We start from the raw sequence: 15,991 nt of genomic DNA, 5'->3' as shown, positions 1-15,991 counted from the left end.
CTAATGTTATATATTCTACTACAAAATCATCTCTAATAGTGAAGTAAACCTGCATTCTTACACATCTGTCACTTAGTGACCTAAACATACTGTTACCAAGTCTCTTTCTCATGTATAACACAAACTGTAAGAGGAAAGGCAAAGATGAGTATCTGAGTATCCACCATGTGTCAGGTATAGTGCCAGGTGTTTTGCAACAATTACTTCAATTAATAGACAGCGAAGGCTTACCAGCAAGGACAGAGAAGTGTTAATTCTGCTAATAAATGTGCAGTAAATGATAATCATATGGATACAGTTCCATATGGCTATTCCCATAGGTATGTATACCAAATGAGCAAAAAAATTTAGAAGTTGTTGGTTTAAGAATTTCATCTTTGATATTAATATCCTAAGACAAGGCAGAAAGTTACTACTGAAATACTGAAAATAACTCACGGCCCCTGTCCTTGAGGGAGATTAAGCACTTCATAAGCATCATCTATTGACATTGTAGGTGGCTTCTTTTCTACTTCCTTCTTCCAGGCATCAAGTGTATCTTTTAGAAGCTTAACCTTAAAGACAGAGGATTAAAATTTGTATCTCTTAAAGTAAAACTATTTCTGAACGTAATTTTTAAGTTACAGAATTCTTGTGCTATATATATATTTAAACATATTTCTAGGCTATCCAATTACTACAATTATTGAAATACAAATAATCAAAATCACCTTCTTGGCACTGTTAAACAGCAAGGTATCTGCTATAGGGCTACATCCCTCTCTTTATCTTATGTGATTGTTTTTTAGAGGGGGTGGAGAGGCAGAAGGAGAAGGAGAGAGGGAATCTTAAGCCAGATCCACAACTAGCACAGAACCTGATGCAGGGCTTGATCCCTCATGACCTGAGCCAAAATCAAGAGTCAGACACTTTCCCGACTGAGTGACCCAGACAACCCTCTTATGTGAAATATTTATTCTCTGCCAATTTTTAGGTCTTTATTTTTAATTGTTAAACGTTCAGGAAGTACAGAAAAATTTGAAACTAGTAGATGAGACACTGCAGTAAGAAAGAAAGCAGTCTATGGTGGCATGCTTCTCCAGGTGATCTCATGTAATTCCCTGTAAGCTGGCATTCAAACAAATCTAAGGGATAGTAAAAACAAGGGAGTCTGGATAGCAGGTCAGAAGAAGAAAGCTAGTATTTATGCATGTCTCTATGCCAAGGAGCTAGGTGCTTTACAGACTGTAGCAGACTAAATTCTTTTATAAAATTTCAATAATACGTTCAAAAACCATTCAGATTCTGAGCTATAGCTCAATGTTTCTCACTTTAGAAGCGATGGAACTGGATTCAAACCTAGGTCCCCCTAAAAAACCCATACTCCTCTATTACTTTATGCTGAATCCAGACCAAGTGGCAGAGACACCTGTCTTCATCTGGTCGCAGTACTGTAAAGAGGCAGTGTCTACTGGTATAAACAGAATTGTTCTGAAATCTTTTGTTGGTAAGGATGATGGCATAACCTCTGCTACAGTAACAAACCAACATGGGCACCCAGGCTTCATTCCAGGCTTCCAGTAGATATTCAGGGGCTCAAGTTGGAGAGTTCCTAAAGGCAGTGCTGTATAAATCAGAAGGTCTCACTTAGTACCTCCTATGTGTGCCAGGAATTATGCTATTTTTTAATATGAGTTCTCAATTTGCCCAACCACATGAGATAGTTGCTATTAGTAATAGTAGTACTATTACCCTAACGGAGGCCTAGAAGAATCAAGCAATGTTAAACAGACCTATTAATGGCCCAACTGAGACTCAATCCCAGACTGCCTAACTCTAATATCTGTGAGCTTACTCAGTATGCTATAAAGACAAGTTTCCACCAAGCCATTACAGTATATGATTTCTTATATATATGAAATTATGTTTATATTTGTCAAAAAGATAAAGATTGTAAAGTCCTTAATAATTTCTCAAAAAGTTATCTTTCAGTTTGAGATTTACCCAAATATATTCAAACTATACTCAGAGATGCATAGTGCTTAAGGAAGGGGGAACACTTAAGGAAGCTATAATCCTTACAAGAGGAGGAAGAAATATCCAGAAGTGACTAGAGGCTATTTTTACAGTTTGAGAAGGCACAAAATAATCTACTGACTTACTGGATCTTTAATGGGCCAATCAGGAAATCGGAGTGTATCACAAAGTTGTTTGAGGTAATAAATATTACAAAATAGTTCATTTTCTAGTTGTGGATAGTTGATTACTGGGATGGGACAATACTGATAAAGTGCTCTTGTGTTACTCTGAAGACGTGGTGTGAAATCAGCAAGATGGGCAGCAATCTTCTCTATCATGAGGCGCCTGCAATTACAAAAATCTCCAAGCATTATGAGGGATTATTTCAGTGGGGAAAAAAAAAAGGTTAAGACAGGTAATCATGCATGATAATAACATGGATCTTCTTTAGAATAATTCAATTATTGGCCTAAAATTAAGTGTTCAAAATATGTTACTGAGGGCATTCTAAAGTTATTGTGTAAAAATCCTCAATCGATATAAACTTATTTGTAGTACTTATCTATAAACACAACTATAGAACAAAAGGCTGATATTCCCAGTCCTTTCAAAAATCAGTCATTAGAAGGTCAAATGGTATGGCATCTGCATACACAAGGCATGAGGGCATAACCAGGGGATTAAGTTTCCCAGCACCCCAAAGAAACCCACTACATGGTATTTATTTTAGTTAACAATCTGGGCTCTGACCCTCAGTTCAGCAAAAACGTGATGTGATTAGTACACAGACAGTTGTATCTTTTAGAAAGGGACTCATATTAACCAATCAGAGGAGAAAAATATTAGAAAGAAAAACTGTTGTAAGACTTTTCATATTCCTATTCATTTGTACCCAGTGAAAAACAGGACTGTCATACAGAACATATTCAAGTTGGTGCCTAGCACATGCCAAGTCCACAGGTCAACCTAAGCCAAATGATAAAGAACAAGTGGCACCATAAGTGAGTAGTTAGCCAAGGGAATGCATAACTGACTCAGAAGATCAACTGCCATCTAGCTAAGAGGACTGAGTGGCCTTGACATTTGATCTACAAAGTGTAAACTCTTTTCCACAGCCTGTCTGGGTGCTGACAACTGTTTCTGTGCCTCTACTTTTTCTTTTCCCCCTAAAGGACATTCTTTAGGAATGCTAACTTCCACATTAAAGTCAAAATAAGCTGACTAGGGGGCCTCATTCTATAATGATTTGGGGTTATCTTTGGTGCGATCCATTCGACACAGGCATAGTTTTTAATTAGTGGAGTACAATTCTATTTCCAAATACCAAGGAGGTATGTCTTGATTTTATCTCCATATATTCCTCATACATACTGCCTAAAATTCTACCAGTTCTATAAACTGGTTTAAGAATCACCAGTGGTTAATAGGCTCTACCCTTATATAAAGCTCTATTAAGGTAACAGTAACTTTGTCAAATCATGTTAGAATAGAAAAAAGCTTACAGCCCAGTCTTATCAAACTCGTCACTGATTTGGCACCAATGACTACTGTAGCTTAGATCATGTAGCTAGTTAAAACAGTTCTTTTAACAGAAGTCAAACCAGATGGCAAGATGCACAGATTCTGAGTATAAAATGCAGTCAATGGGCTATTTACCTCATTTCACTGCTCCAGATTGCTTCTGGAGTATCAAATTCTCCTAGAAAAATCTCAGAAAACTTTTCAGGCTCATAATTTTCTAAGTAACAAACCATTGCTTCTGGAAGGATGTGCCCAAGTATACTTCTCTGAAAAATATCTTGTCCTTTTGTCTTTAAAACAAAACAAGACATAGAAACACTAAAGTTATCTTTCAATTTTCTAATAAATGAATTAGGGTTAGAGAACATTTTAAGAAAACAACTGGAACAAACTGCTTTTATGCTTTGGAAATTAAGATGAAAACATGGCAAAATGTGAAGGGGAAGATGTCTGATATTAACTGGCTTTGGCATGAGCTCCCAAGATAGAATTAACATTTGCTGGGCCTCCAGCAGTCAGGTGTCAGGTGTTGCCGATGTTACTTAGGACAACTGGCTTAGTTATACAGGAATGGAAAACACAAGGAGAAGATCCCACTAAAGATTTACATCAATTCTGTGTTATGCTGCTGGTTACAATTTTCACCTGTACCTGCTTCTGTTTTCAAAAACAAGTCAGTCCAGAAAATCAACATCTTAAAAAGTCAGTCCTCACGAAGTATGGCTATTTAGATGGAGAATATCTACTCAAAGTAATTATAATTAACTATTTTAAGGACTTTATATTCTCCGGCTGGCCAAATGTAATCAGGATAATGACCATACTTTATCATACTAAATTTTAAAACTCACTTCTTTACCTGATAGAAATAAAATGCTAAGGACTAGAAATAATTTTCTTTTCTCCTTTTAGGCAAACTGATAATGTTTTATTTCTCTAAGATCTGACAAAGACAAAGAAAAAACCCAGACACAGTTTTACCACCTAGTGCCAGGACAAATTAGATGATAAATACTTCCAGGCTTTTTGCTAATAAAAGTCATAAATTCACTATCCATTACATTTTAGGAGGAAGAAATGCTTGCTTTGTTCTTTAGACTACTATTATTTGGTAATTCCTGTACCCAGAGTTTTGTCACACAGTTTATTCAAAATATTGTTAGGTGAAATGATGTATCATTTCTCATGTTATAAAAATTTGGAAAAAAGATTACATACTCATTAACTGCACAGAAAAAAAAGGGAAAAAAAGAACGCTCAAGAATGCCTAATGCTACAGTACAGTGGTAGCGTTAGAAGCAATTTTAAAAAAAACTTTCTTAATATTCTCATTTTCTATTTGTATAAAACTGTGGAAATTATATTGCCATGGCCATCTCTTTAATAGCATTAGACAGATTATTTCCAGGGCTTCACTGGTTTCTCTAGAAAACATGCAGTTTGAACTAGTATCCACTGTTAAAGTGGCATAAACATTCCTTGATTAGTCGCCTCAACAGTGGTCTGGTTTTGGTTTATTTTTATGCTCTCAATAAGATCTGAAAATCAATGCTCCATGAAAACCCTAACAAAATTTGAAACATCCTTTAGTTATGTTTTGACAATAAATATAAGGTTTCAAGTTGCAAAAGCTATCTGGATGAGTCTTATCTTTTTTGGATTCCTATTTTTCTTCCTCAGTAAAAATGGAAGGACACTTGAGAGTGCCCGAAAAATTAAGCAGCTTCAAAAAAGAAACTTGGCACTTCTGCCACCTTGTGATCTGAACAAAAAGAAGACTGATGTCTTAACTAAATTTTAGCTGATTATATGAGATTCAGTTATACACTCAAGTATTTATGAAAATTATTAATCTAAATTTCACACAAAGGGAACAAGTTATAGTCACAGTGTCAAGTTATAATTCACATCTAAAATTTTAATGTTAAGTCTAATGGGCAACATTTATTTTCATTAAAAAAATTACCTTACGACTTTCTATGTACAAGGTAACACAAGGCATATGAAAAATGAGTAAAACAGTACCTGCCCTCAAGTGCTTACATTCTAGTAAACATACACAGCTCGGGGAACTTAAGTGCCAAGATAGCTTATCCAGTGTTAAGTTATATATTCAGAGGATAATCTGACTTACCTCCTCTGACTTGAAAGCCTGTTTGGTATGCGTATACTTCAAAAATCTAGGGGAAAAAATGACCTGTCAGACATAGGAACTGACTTAAATTAAGTAACCTTAGCTTTCTAAAGATCAGATTTTTTAAATAGATAAATAAAAGCTGCAAAATACATATTCCTAAATTGTTTAATTTCTAATTAAGAAAAAAATTAAATAAATTAGGAAGATTTTAAAATTACAGTCATAGTAAGATTATGTAATAATATGAAAAATCACCCAATTTGAAGAAAAATCAAAATGTAAAACTGTATGTGTAGTATGAGTATAGTTATATTAAACACATATTATTAGAATTGTATGTATTATAAAAGATGGTGACAAATTCTTCGGTTAGATGTGGTAAAGTGGCATAATTCTGAGTTATTTTTTTACTCACTCTAACTGCCAAATTTTCAGACATATAGTTAAACAGCTTTTATAATGAAAAACTTAACAAAAGCAATGATGTACTCACAAAAATAATCAATTTAAAAAATCTATCCCTCTACATTTCAAATAACTTGAAGATTACCTTTAAAGTTCTTACCGAGCAATAGGAAGCACATTGGAACCTGTATACATCATGATAAAGAAAAATACTCCACTAAGATAAAGACGAGGTAACTGTGGGTTATCTTGCATGATATGGTGTAACAAAATCGCAACCTTCTCAACAAGGATAGGATCAAAGGTCAGCAGTAGCTAAAAAAATAAATTGTTTTTGTTACCGGATTATTAAAAAAAACTTGCAATAACATCATTTACTTTAGGAGTATGTATTTCATGTGCTGAAGTTATAGTTTCCTTTCTGTGAGTTATAAAATAAAAACTGTGGGATTTAGTAACTCTGTTTGTCTACCAGACTCAATAGATTTGAAAATTAGATCATTTTACAGCTTAATGCACAGACAGTAAAACACTGAGAACTGATGAAAACTTATTCAGAAAAGGCCCAAAGACACGGGAAGCTATGTTATCATTACAGATAAAACTGTTTCTTATGCAGAATTCTTTCAGAGTGGACTTCTTTGTTAATGACAAAATAAAAAGGAAAAGTAGCTATGCTTTGGGTTAGTTTCAGAACATGAAGCGTTCCCTGAAGACTACCTGAGAACTCAAGGAGCAGAGAAGTGTCAGTGCACACTAACAGCACTGAAAAATAGATGTCCAAATAAATGCAGGTAGAGGGCAAACAGGTAACCGAATACCAGTAGTACTTCTACTGCCAGAAAGTATCAAGAGAGGAGGTCTCTAGAAATTTGAGCTAATAGTACTGAAGAGAGCACCTGGGACCACCATAATAATCCAGGCTATTAAAAAAATCATACAGAGTTGCTATGAATAAACAATTGACAAAGATATTTGGTAAGTTTTATCTTAATATAGGTAGCATCTCAATTTTCTATAAACACTTCACAAGAATCCCCAACAGTGGGTCAAATTCTACCATTAAAAAAACTGCAATAACGAGTAAATTCTGGCTCATATTAGGAGGTCAAAGTTGTAGACTCTGTTCTAAGACTGAATTGCTATATGTCTTGTAAATAATTTGGATTTCTCTGTGTTTTGGTGTCTTTGCCTTTTCAATGAGTTATTTAGATTGAGTGTTTAGTACTATGCCATATTTTACAAAGGAAAAACTGAGATACAGTAGCACAGGATTTTCCCTAGTTTAATAGCAGTTGTAGTTCAAGACTTGTTATATCATTTTAAAAAATATATAGGAATTAGGAGGCACAAACTCAGAATATCTGAAACTGACTATACCAGAAAACCTAGGACATTCACTCAGATACTCTCTAAAAATTCTGAAGATGTTACCAAAAAGGTCAAGCCAGTGATTGCTCTTAAAGTCAAATGAAGTACAGAAATTTGTACCAACCAATGTAAATAGCATGTTCCTAAAAACTACTATAGCTGCCTGTGTTTAGAAAGATTACAATCTCCCAGAATGTGGGAAATTGAGGAAAAATAAAAAGAGCTTCTAAAAAACATTTTTTGAACTCAGCATAAAAGATATAAGCAGTATATACTATTAAGAACAGATAGGCTGGGCGCCTATGTGGCTCGGTGGGTTAAGCCTCTGCCTTCAGCTCAGGTCATGATCCCAGAGTCCTGGGACTGAGCCCCACATAAGGCTCCCTGCTCAGCCGGAAAACAACTTTTCCCTCTGCCTGCTACGCCCCTACTTAGACTCGCTCTCTCTCTCATACAAATAAATAAACTCTTTAAAAATAAAAAAAATAATTTTAAAATATGGACTCTTTCCCTCCAAAGCTTCATGTTACCCCAACCATATCTCTTAGGTTTTTTTAGTCATTCTTTCCTGGCCTGAAATTCAACAGTGTTTGCATTTACCTCTTTCTTTCCAGCTTCCCAAGTCTTGGGAAAATACTTCAGAGAGGTAGGCCTTTACCTACATGCCCAGAATAGAAAACAAATCCTTCTCTTGTACCACCCCACATACAGTCGTATAATGCTCCAGACCGGAGTGGGTGGTGGTTTCCAAGAAACAGTAATTATAGCACTCTTTCATTTAAGCAGTGAAACAAAAAGGTCCATAACAGAAAAGCATACAAATTTTGAAATGTTGATATACTTAAATAACAGAAGTTGCAGGGGTGGGGGGGGGTTAAATAGGGCACTGTCACTGTTGTATTTCAGAGGACAGTTTTCATTATCAGTGACCTACACAGGCACTTGCATATTTATGAATGTAAAAATACACTAAGTAATTCTTTCCCTTCTCACACCAATGTACAACTGTACAAACAGCAGAAGTTACTGCCATATACTTCAAAAGCCACATCATGCATGGTGAATACAAAAAATGAGATTTAGGGGTGCCTGGGTGGCTCAGTCAGTTAAGCGTCTACCTTCAGCTCAGGTCATGATCTCAGAGTCCTGGGATCAAGTCCCACATTGGGCTCCCTGCTCTCTGCCTCTCCCTCTGCTCGTGCTCTCTCTCTCAAATAAATAAAATCTTTAAAAATAAATAAATAAAGAGATTTAATGACAGATAGGAGGGAAACACTGACCTAAAATCTCTGGGACCTGACTTACTTGGATTTAATGTGAATCTGAATAGAATAGTTCTAAAAAGCAGAATAATAAGGGGAAAAAATGAGAAAAAATACTTTAGTATATCCTATGTAATTCCAACTCAATGCGCTGGACTGGTTGTTATCCATGAAAACATTTAACTGAAAAGAGTAAAACTCTAAGGCAAGCTGGCAAGACTGCTATGATTAATTTCTTGGAACACATGTCCACTTCTGTGGCCTACTGGTGTGCTTCCCAGGAGTCCTAACTTCAATGGTATGATTTGAAGAATGCATAATAAATAAAACCTTCTGAGAGTAATTCTGGAGTCTGGAAGCTTCCTATGTTTAAGTTCTTGGATAGACAATCTTCCATAGTGTATTCAGAATATTGACTCAATTAGGACTAAGTGAAATAAATGTAAATCAGGGTTGAGGTTTTTTATAAGTGGAATACACTACAATAAAACAAAAACTAGGGCTCATGCCAAAATTGAATAACGGAGAATGATTCTTAAAATACTGTTCCTAATTTGGTAACAGAAAGGTAACTCACCTGAATAATATGGGGAAGGCAAGCACTGTCTGACAGCAGTCTTTTTACTCTGGGTAAAGGGCGAATGATGGCATTATCTTGATCCCTAGAAAATATTTTCTAAGGTCAACATTTAATGTATTTAATAAAATTTGTATGTGCAGAGGATATGACATTCTACTAGGCACAAAGCATGTTACCTTACTTTTTTGTTAATGAAGACTAAGCTCTCATACAGCTGGGAACATGATTAGGTATTTTGGTTTAAATCTATTTGGCTGTTTAATATGACTTCATTTCCTTCCATAAGATTTCCTTGAAAAACAGTGCCCTAGAAGAGCCAAAGACTCTTATTTATTATTTAATTGATTAAACTTGGTGTTGTCCAACACACTGTCAGAGGATATTTCCCCCCAAAGGGCATATCAAACTTTGTCACATAAATTTAAACCTTAACTACTCTCAGTATTTTCCACATACAGCTTTAATTTTAATGTTACCTTCCTTCTAAATGCTAACTATATGCTTTTGAGTCTGATCTGAATTTTAAAGATAACTGGCACCATAAAAGCCTTAAGTGTTATGAAACTGATAATTTCTCAGTAACTTCCATCACAAAATGTCTCTAGTAGAGTAATAAACAAAATGATACATACACAAATATTCTACAAATATCAAAAGTCCACGCAAAAGTTACAATTATATTGAATAACACATTCTCACCTTCACTTGTCAAGTGGGACAAGATAGGGGCCAAGATGTGGGTTTAGACTCAAGTTCTATACTAAGAGTAGCTAACCTGACAAAGAGCCAGTGGCACTCACCATTAGACTGCAGCAGACTGAAGTATGTTTACTTCAAATGTTCATATTTGATTCACAGGAATGTGACAATTGTTACTGTTGCTAGAGTGCAGCTAGTAAGTCTCAATTTGGTAACATTATTTGAAGTCTCCCAGAGAAAGCCACTTTTTAGTTACCTTTTCAATATATTTTGCAAATAATTTGTGTGTTTCAAAAGCTCCAAAACTCAAAGCAGCATTCCCTCAAGGTCACAAATGGAATTATCTTTGCTCTAAATCACCAGGGTTATCCCATGTTGCTACTGAGGAAGCTCCCATAAAAATGGAGAGAACAAGATATTTCAGAGTCCCTGTTAACCATGGAAATGTTCAATTACATTTTACCTGCTTGGAAAATATCCACACATTGTGATCAACATGTTCAGTATAAGGGTAGCAAGGTCAGTTTCATTTAGCACAGCCTGTCCACTGGCTAACAGACACCATTTAAGCTGAGGTATTGCCTGAAGTGGTCGCCATCCATCCATGCCTTGAGCCCAGCATCTTGTTTTTGCATTTAACATTCCTTTGGTCCATAATTCTTGCATCTAAATCAATGGAAGGAACCATTACTACCAACACAAACGAAGCAAAATGAGATTTGCTAAGGTTTTCTATTTTGTAGTAAATACACGAATGATGGTAATAAACATCCAAGTCCACTATCCAAAAAAAAAAAAAAAACCAGTTAACTTTTGTTGACAAGTCTTCAGGAACCTGAAATACGTTACTAATATAAGAAAATAACCATTGAGTTTGCCAACCTGCCTGCAGAGCATAAAGAACACTGGAAAGAATGAAAACAGTAGGCTGAGTGTAAAATGACCAAGATATATACAAGCAGAAGGCTTGGTCTTCTATAAAACTATCTTCAGCTAAATTCCAAATGAGCCTGGGAGGCCAAGAACAAATATCAGCAGATGTTAAGATGGAAATTGCCCCTGGATTGCACCAGAAATTTTCAATGAATTTCAGACTGCATATTAAAATTTACCTATTCATTCCATATAGAAGCATTATAGTTTGAAAAGCCTTAATATTTATAATATCTTATAATTATTAATGTAGCAATTGCTATTATTACTTTAAAGTTCATTAAAAATCTAAGTGCTACCTCTGTAACAACAGCCTATAAACAACAAGGTTTGAAGACAGGACTGTGTCTGTGTCTGCATATGTGGTCCTTTATAACTGCAAGCCAGTTAATCCTCCATGTAGAAATTGCATGGCAGAGCCCCTGAAGCTGATGACAGTACTTCCAATCATAGTTTAAAAATACTCAACATCTCTTGCTATGTGCGCTAAGCAGGAGGGCCTAAGAAGAACAAAGACCATCACAGAAAGTTCCTCTAAAACACCAACCTCATGAAATCCATATGGGCCACTCCTTTCTTTGTCTGCATTGCCAAAGTACCATTCCTTTTCACTCTCTCTTTTCATATCTGGAGCAGCTTCGATTACATTGCTCTAAGTTTTAAAAAGATGTAGTTATTTTTCAAGGCAGAAATCTAAGGGGGCAGATATCATAAAAAAGTAACACAGTACTAACTTTCTGGGTTTATATGCCCTTGAAAAATCACCTAAATTTCAGGTGACCTTAAGAGTAAAGTATTAGATGTCCAAGTGAGCAGTCCAAAAAAGCTATTTCCCTACTAACAGGCATTTGAAATAAATGGTTTCCTAAACTCACTTGGCAGTCTAAACTAAATTCAAAGACATCTGCATTCCCTATGGTCATTAATAAATTTTCAGGCCAGTAAAATTTTAGTAGCAAAGAATATTATAAATAGCTATATAAATAAATATAACATTAACTTTAAACCACAATGCTGAAAATATTCAAGTTCTTTTGAGAGAAGAAAACTCCAACTAAAAATTTCAATAATCATCTGTGATTGAAGAGTTAAAATACTAAAAGGAAGGTTTTTAATGCTTTTAAACACTTTCAATCTACTACCCTCACTACAGTAATTCTTATAATTTTATATATCAATATTTATGAGAACCAAAGATAAAATTTTTATGTAGTTAGTATTATTTTATTAAAACAGGTTTTTAACTACCCTCATAATTACTACTTATGATTAGATTCATATAGAGAAGCACAGCAAAGTGGTTAAGTCCTGAGAATCTGGGTTCTAACTCTGGCTCTGTTCCATAATGGTTGGTCCTGGGTAATACACTTGGCTTTTCTGTCCTGCAGTTTTTCCTCTTCTATAAACTGGGAGGGCCACCAGGGAATTTAAAGAGTTAATATATCATGTATTCCAAAATAGTACCGGGTATACTGTCATGCTACAGAAGCATTACAATTACTATTATTTATACCTGATAATAGAAAATGCCATATTCTAAATATTCAAATACCATTTTTGTACATAATTCAGCCAAAAACTAACATGGAACATCTCCCCAAACCAGGAGATTAAACAAAACCAAAATGTAACACCAAAAAAATCACCAGTTAACTAGGTATGGACCTCTTCTACTAGTTAGGTACTGAAAGTTAGCTTTCAGTAGAGACCTGGAGCTCTATCCTCTTACTGTCTGGTTTCAATAAGGCCTCCAGATTTCTAAAGGCAAAATATATTTTCAGTGGCTGTCAATGCTATAAGTTCTAATTACATAACTGACAAATTCAAGTTTAAATCTTACAGATTGCACTGCCTCAAAATAAACCACATTAGAAATACAGTTACTTTAAAAGACAAAAGAGACACTTGAAAAATAAAACTGGATCAACACTGTCCATTTGAGATTGTTCTTATGGTGATTTTAACTTTTACTGGCCACATTCAGGGCCACATATACTGACACATTTTCATGTCAATTTTTAGAATTCTTTTTGTGAAATCTAGATAAGTATACATACTTGCAGTGGTACTGTAGCTCGGCTCACATGGAGATGTGCAAGGGTAAGCAAGTCCACAAGGATTCTAATTCCATTTGAATCCATGAGATCTTTAACATTTCTCTGGAAGGCAAAAATACTTTTACCTAACTGAAAATTTATCTTTCCAATAGATACTATTACAAAAAGACTCTCAAAGAAGAAAACATCTAGGATCTCTTTGGAAAAGTTGACATATAACTGATATTACTTAAGTGTTTTCAGGATTTTGTGTTCAACAAACATGAATTTAGATAAATGTGAAAAGGCCAAAGCAAAGAGACAGCATAAAGAATTTTTACTTAAACATATTCTGAGCAAATAAAAATAAAAATAAAAATAAACAAAGCCTGGCAGGAGCAACACCCATGATAAATTCTCTGGTTCTTGAATTATCCAGCATTTTCCTAGATTTTTTTTTTTTGTTAATAACCAGATTATCATATAATCAGAAATAAAATCTGGTATATTGAAAAACCTTTTAATGTTCCAGTTCTTATAAACTTAAGATAAAAACTGGCAATTTCTTAGAAGTTAGGAAGAGATTATAATTTAAATTTTCATAAAACTTACTATACTTCATTTTAAAATGTGCACTGTTTTCTCAAAGTGAGAATAAAACTAAGCAAGGGAGAATATCATGAATTTTAGAAATAAAAAGACTTGCTCAGATTTCACTGCAACATCATATAAATGTGAGTTAATGCTACATTTACAACTATGAATTCTTGTTAGAAACCCATACTAACCTATTAAAATGTCTTTTTTTTTTTTTTTTTTAAAGATTTAGTGCCTGGGTGGCTCAGTCAATTAAGTGCCTTCGGCTCAGGTCATGATTCCAAGGTCCTGGGATCCAGCCCCATATCAGGCTCTGCACTCAGCAGGGAATCTACTTGTCCCTTTCTCTCTGCCCTCCCCCACTGCTTAAACTCTCAAATAAATAAATAAAATCTTAAAAACAAATGAAATTTTCCTTTAAAAAAAAAAAAAGATTTATTTGAGAGAGAGAGAGAGAGAGGACATGTGAGAGGGGGGCAGAGGAGGGGGAGAGAGTCCCAAGCAGACGCCACACAGTGGGGCTCAATCTCACCACCCTAAGATCAAGACCTGATCTGAAATTAAGAGTCAAAAGCTTAGGGGCACCTGGGTGGCTCAGTCATTTAGCATCTGCCTTCAGCTCAGGTCATGATCCCAGTGTCCTGGGATCCAGCCCCACATCAGGCTCCCTGCTCAACATGGAGCCAGCTTCTCTCTCTCAGCTCCCCCATACTTATGTTCCTTCTCTTGATATCGATCTCTATCAAATAAATAAATAAAATCTTGGGGGGAATAAAAGAGTCAGACCCTTAACCAACTGAGCTCCCTAAAATGTCTTAAAAAAGAAAATGTGGGGACGCCTGGGTGGCTCAGTCAGTTAAGCCACTGCTTTTGGCTCAGGTCTTAATCCCAGGGTCCTGGGATCGAGTCCCGCATTGGGCTCCTTGCTCAGCAGGGAGCCGGCTTCTCTCTCCACCTCTGCCTGCCACACTGCCGGCTGTGCGCATGTGCTCACATGCGCGCACTCTCTCTCTGACAGATAAATAAATAAAATCTTTAAAAAAAAAATGTGAAGAGCTAAAGTGCCTCTTACTTTATCATCAAAATGTACACTGAATAAATGAGAAACCTTCCATTTTATGTCAAATATTTATTTTACTTCAAGTCCAACCCTAAAGAGTCCCTAAAGAAAAATCAGCTATTGGATTTCATCTCTCATTATTCTTCATTCAGAACTGTATTATCATTAATTTACTCAGTATCTGTATCAGTATGACAGAATGTACGGAGAGTATTTGGCAAAAAATTTTCACTCCAGAAGTTAATAGCACAAAGAGATTTCTGATCTAAAAGGAGAAGATGAGAAAAGAATCATGTCTGGATAATTAGCTCAAACTGTAATAATTTATTTTTGTTATATATTCGTGTGATTTATTTCCAAATAACTGTACACGTAAGCAAAAATACTGTACCTTATTAAGGATCAACTTGTTAAGGAAGAGGATCAACCGATCTCTTTCAAGTTTATCTGTGCACTATTGAAATAAATGAGAATTTAGTCAGAAGTGAACAGAAACACAACCTAAGTTATTATCTCCAGACAAACAACAGTCAATAAGACTGTTGACTCCAACAGTCAATAAGAAATAAAGTCATCTTTTAAACATCAAGAACATGAGAGAAGACTATTCATTATTCTTTAATTCCTCAATGTCTTACATTCCCTGAAATTTTATATAACTTATCTAATTTCCCTAGAAAGGCATATATTTTATTTTATTTTATTTTTTTAAAGATTTTATTTATTCATTTGACAGAGAGAGATCACAAGTAAGCAGAGAGGCAGGCAGAGAGAGAGAGAGGGAAGCGGGCTCCCCGCTGAGCAGAGAGCCCGATGCGGGACTCGATCCCAGGACCCTGAGATCACGACCTGAGCCGAAGGCAGCGGCTTAACCCACTGAGCCACCCAGGCGCCCCGAAAGGCATATATTTTAAAAGTCAAAAACAGATTACTTTAATATGTAGTGTATACATATACAAATATATACTTTAATATATGAAAATTGAGACAAATTACCCAGGATGACACTTCTCAATTAAGGAAATATTCTAAAGAATGATTAATGATATTTCATATAAATCACATCATGATGAACAGAAACAAGAAGTAAAAATATATCTGCCTATGGGCTCCTGGGTGGCTCAGTGGGTTAAAGCCTCTGCCTTCGGCTCAGGTCATGATCCCAGGGTCCTGGGATTGAGCCCCACATCGGGCTTTCTGCTCAGCAGGGAGCCTGCTTCCTCCTCTCTCTCTGCCTACTTGTGATCTTTCTCTGTCAAATAAATAAATAAAATCTTTAAAAAAAAATGTATCTGCCTAAAAAATACAAAGGCTATGCTATAAGTACTCGGGTTTGCTGGAGTTAACAGCGAATTAGAATTCAACAGTACAATCTGGTCTAACAACAAACAA

General features: G+C 35.4%; 1 protein-coding gene across 2 annotated transcripts in view; it reads right to left on the bottom strand.

The window, feature by feature from the left end:
* The window catches only part of DNAJC13 (DnaJ heat shock protein family (Hsp40) member C13), a 124,108-nt gene that overhangs the window by 38,225 nt on the left and 69,892 nt on the right, over positions 1-15,991 (bottom strand). For both annotated transcript variants that reach the window (XM_032333156.1, XM_032333163.1), the window contains 10 exons: positions 14,991-15,053; positions 12,964-13,065; positions 11,454-11,558; positions 10,437-10,639; positions 9,272-9,356; positions 6,222-6,376; positions 5,654-5,699; positions 3,655-3,809; positions 2,142-2,343; positions 439-554 (listed from right to left, as the gene is read on the bottom strand). In XM_032333156.1, the coding sequence (XP_032189047.1) occupies positions 439-554; positions 2,142-2,343; positions 3,655-3,809; positions 5,654-5,699; positions 6,222-6,376; positions 9,272-9,356; positions 10,437-10,639; positions 11,454-11,558; positions 12,964-13,065; positions 14,991-15,053 (1,232 nt within the window). The remainder of the gene's footprint in view (positions 1-438; positions 555-2,141; positions 2,344-3,654; positions 3,810-5,653; positions 5,700-6,221; positions 6,377-9,271; positions 9,357-10,436; positions 10,640-11,453; positions 11,559-12,963; positions 13,066-14,990; positions 15,054-15,991) is intronic.

This window comes from Mustela erminea, chromosome 1, assembly GCF_009829155.1.
Source record: "Mustela erminea isolate mMusErm1 chromosome 1, mMusErm1.Pri, whole genome shotgun sequence".
Classification (NCBI taxonomy): Eukaryota; Metazoa; Chordata; class Mammalia; order Carnivora; family Mustelidae; genus Mustela; species Mustela erminea.
The sequence above is the reverse complement of the archived record's forward strand: the minus strand, read 5'-3'. Positions and strand labels throughout refer to the sequence as shown.